This window comes from Benincasa hispida, chromosome 5, assembly GCF_009727055.1.
Source record: "Benincasa hispida cultivar B227 chromosome 5, ASM972705v1, whole genome shotgun sequence".
In the NCBI taxonomy this organism is placed as follows: domain Eukaryota; kingdom Viridiplantae; phylum Streptophyta; class Magnoliopsida; order Cucurbitales; family Cucurbitaceae; genus Benincasa; species Benincasa hispida.
In genome coordinates this window covers 11,128,354-11,132,705 of record NC_052353.1, presented here as the reverse complement: position 1 = coordinate 11,132,705, position 4,352 = coordinate 11,128,354, and the positions used below count along the sequence as shown (strand labels likewise).

The 4,352-nt window shown below is 26.7% G+C and overlaps 1 protein-coding gene across 1 annotated transcript; it reads right to left on the bottom strand.

The window, feature by feature from the left end:
- Positions 1-2,908: 2,908 nt before the first annotated feature.
- LOC120077178 lies at positions 2,909-3,428 on the bottom strand. Its single transcript, XM_039031082.1, has one exon. The coding sequence runs from the start codon at positions 3,256-3,258 to the stop codon at positions 2,929-2,931; it is 330 nt and encodes a 109-aa protein (XP_038887010.1). The 5' UTR covers positions 3,259-3,428; the 3' UTR covers positions 2,909-2,928.
- Between the last annotated feature and the right edge of the window lie 924 nt (positions 3,429-4,352).

Here is a 4,352-nt window from a genome sequence, read left to right as displayed (position 1 = left end):
GATTGTATGATTACTCATTCAAATACTTTTGTTTCTTTTGTCCAAAGATTTCATTCGAATGTTGATTTTTTTTTTCTCGGTTAAGCTCCTTAAAGATATGTAGCTTTTTGTACCTTTTTTTTTTATCATTCTTTTTCTTTTTAATTTTAATTAAAACATTGTTGATGAGAGATCTAAAAGTTGATTTGGATGCTATTTATGTCTTCAAACTCATTTAGAAATGTTGTTCGGTTAGCATGATGATATTTGAGCTTATTATGTATTTTTTTTTAGAGAATAGTTGTGTAGTTAAATTGTATGTGTTTGAAATGAGTTTTGGAGGCTAATTTGTTTGCTCAAAATGTGATTTGGAAGTCATTACGTGATTAAAGTTTGGTTTAGACGATTTGTGTAATTAAACTATGACATTTATGCTATTGTGCTTATTATATCTAAAGAGATTACTTGATTTGACTTGATTTTATTCTTGATTAAGCTCCTTAAAGTTTAGATTATTGCTTTGTGTTGAATATGTTTGATTATTCTAATTATTATGGAACGATAAAAGCTCTAAATATTTTGCACATATTATTGTTATTTTAAATAACTTTATGAATAAGTTTCCATTTGATATTTTTCATATTTGTTATCTTGTAAAAAATTTGGTTGGACCGGTTTAAGGGTGAATGAGAATTTATGTTTGGTTGGACTCGAATTTTGTAATAGTTATGTTTGAAATTATGTGAATTGAATTACCTGATAATTATGTTTTAGACTAACTTCTGATTGTTAATTAAAAATGAATTAATTTTTTTATGTCGATGGTGAATATGTTTAAGTTTAATATTTAACAAATTTTGATATGTTTGAGAATATATATATACACAAGCACATATATATATATATATACATATATAAAAGACTCATGTTTAAAAATAATTTGATATGTGTATATTTATGTGTGTAGGACTGATCCGAAATTTGTTAGTGGCAATATTAAACTTTTCTAAAAGAATACATTTTGAAGACTAAACCGAATTTGTTGATAGCAATATTCAAACTTTATTGAAAACTTATTTTTGTTGTAGTGGATATTAAAGATTTTATAAACATATTTTAATATAGTACGATATTTTGTTCATATTTGTTTAATTTCATGATTTGTACATAGTTGCACTAAGTTTTTTTATTAGGGAATAATGTTTTAAAAAAAAATCTTAAAAAAGAATAATAATATTTTCTTTAAATGTTATTAAAATTTGCGATGAAACATAAAACATCGCAAAATTATTGCGTCGATAAAAGAAACGTAAATGCAACAAACAATAAAATATCGCACAATTCGACGTCCTCATAAACAGTGAATATTGCGAACTTTTATGTTTCGTCGCAACAAGAATGCGACGCTCTAAGGATTCCTCACATATAAAAATGACGTAAAAATCTTTCAGCGACTAGACTTTAGTGACGAATGCATTTGACAAATTATTTTCATCATTAAAAGTAAGGTTCTTGTAGTACCCTTAAACTTTTACAAGTGTTAAAATTGGACCTTCAAGCTTATAATAATTGTAGAAATTAGACCCACAAATAATAAAAATTGAACTTTGAAACTTATACAATTATGTAAGTTTGAAATTTTCATTTGACCTAATTTTAACATTTAAATAATTTGGAGTGTTCAATTTTTCAAAATTGAAAGTTAAGGTTATAATTACAACTATCATCATACTTGTTTTTGGTATTATTAAATATAACATAATGTAAAAAAAATTACAAATATAACCAAATTTAAATAGTCTATCAGAAATAGACCATAATAATAGACTTGGCTATATTTACAATTTTTTTAAATGATATTATACATTTAGTTATTATTTCTAAAAATACTACTCATTATAATTACCATTTTTTTAAATTGAAGTAAGGTCGGATGAAATTTAAAATCTGTAAAGAACTTTAACAAAATAATTGAACTAGAATATAAAATTAAATTAAAGTCGAAGTTTTCTAATTGAACAATAATTTAGAAAACATTTAGAAATCAAGACTAAAATTTTACATTTACACTTGTCGGTGAGTTACAAATATATTATTATTATTATTTTATTGAAGTGACATTCAATGGAATTTAAAGTTTGAAAAGCAAATTGACCAAATGAATTGTAAAATAAAGTTAAAATTTTATAATTAAATAATAATTAGAAAACATTTAGAATTAAAAAGAGAGTGGAGGTCAAGTTTTTATGCAATGAAATATTAAAATATTCATGTCAACCATATCTAAATTTTAATTTTATAAATATATCGATATCAATGTTAACATTTTCCTCAGCCTAATATTGTAGCACCAAAGTCCCAAGATTTGAATTAAATTCACGCCAAAGTACATTTATATAATTGAGTCATAAAAAAAAGTTCTTTGTCAACCATTTCTTAATCATATTTTGACCATTCTCATTCATCTTGGTTGATTCATATACCTCTTCTATTATGAGGTTAACTAAATATAAATTGGGAACTCGGTTAAAAAAAAAAAACGTAAGGCTACCATAATTGTAATAGATGATAAAATTAATTACCATATTTGCACCAACTCATATTGATCAAATGAAGATACGTTGACGAAAGATTTCTTTTGCTTGATGGATTGATTTTTATTTTATTTTATTCTATTCTATTCTAGTTAAAGGTTGATCATATGAATCACTAAAATCAAAATCTCCCATATAAAGAATGCTTTGCAAATGAGCACTAGAATTAATCATATCATGAGTAATCTCATTTCCCACCTCAAATTTGAACATTATTATTCAACTCCAATTTACAGTAAAACTTAAAATGAAATATAAACACAAGAAGATTACAAACACATAAAATGAGAGAAAGAGAGAGAGAGAGAAGCAATGAGATCGTGAGAGAGGGGGGAAGATGAACAAAAACGGAACCTCAATGGAATCTCACTTTCTTTTGATCTCTCAATCCCAAATCCTCAAAGCTCCAATCCCTTCTCATCCCCGAGCTCCTCACCAACCTCGGCTCGTTCCTGCCGCAATCGCTATGCACCCGACGATTCTTGGCCTTCTTTTGTAGAGAAGAGCTAATATCGTCGTCGTTTTTGATCGACTCATACGATGGGGGAGTCAATTCGGCCGACCACCTCCGCGAAACGTATAGGCAACATGATTTGCCTCTACTAGAGGAGGTTTCATAACCATGATTCTCCCTATCAGATTGGGTTCTTGGAAGGGCTTGGCATGTTAGGCAATTCATGCTCATTAAACCAAAAAGAAATCAAACAATTCTTTAGGGTTTGTTTTGTTTATGGAGCTTCTTTTGGAATATATAATAAAGAGAGAGACTGAGAGAGATTAAGAGAGAAAGGAGACATGACTCATGAGGATGAATTGGGAATACAGAGAATTCCCATATGGAGATTCAAGGTTGGCTTTTGGGTTGGAAAATAACAACCAAACTGATTTTTGTTTGAGTCTTTGTTTATATAGTTGTGATATCCTAGAAGTTTGCTTTGACCAAACCCTAATTATAATTATAACCACAAATCAATAATTATCCATTTTGGTAAACCATATATCATTGGCTCTTATCCCATCTCATGTAGTGAAAGATTTAAATCTTATTTTGATGAACTTTATTTGATTTAGGTTCTCACCATTTCAATTTCATCTATTAAGTTACCTGAATTAATCTAACTTTAAAAATTTTAATCTTACCTCTCAAGTTTTAAATTTGGTTGAAATAAATACCCTTGAACTTTAAAATTGTTTCAAATAATATATTTTATGTTGAAAGGATAAAAATTGGCGTAGACATTGATTTGTAAATATTAGAAGGCGTATATCATTGTTATCACAATTATATAGAACATTACGATCATCGATGTTACCGTTTATTTCATTAGAAAGAATATTGCGTTAAAATCATTTATAATAATGAATTTGTGTAAATTGGTTGTCGTGTTAATTCAAGTGAATGATGTAATATATTACATCATATATCTCATACAATTTTTTTACACATTAGTCAACACATCAACTTTTATCTTTTTCTTAAAAAAAAAATAAAAAGTCTTCAAATGTTTTTTTTTTTTTTAACGAATTTGGAAGTTTAAAGGTAAAATAATTTTTTTTTCATAGTTTAAAGAATATAATTGAAATCTACTCACAAATTTAATTAGGAGTAGTTTGTATAATATATAATCAATTTTATTTTAGTACATGAATTTTGTATAAAATGTTTTGTTAGTGTTTTGTTATTGGCTCTATATTTTTCTAAGCCTATATGTGGTGGTTTTGTAGTTACCACAAATGTTGTCTCAACAATGGTCACAACTGTCACAATATTTCCTATAG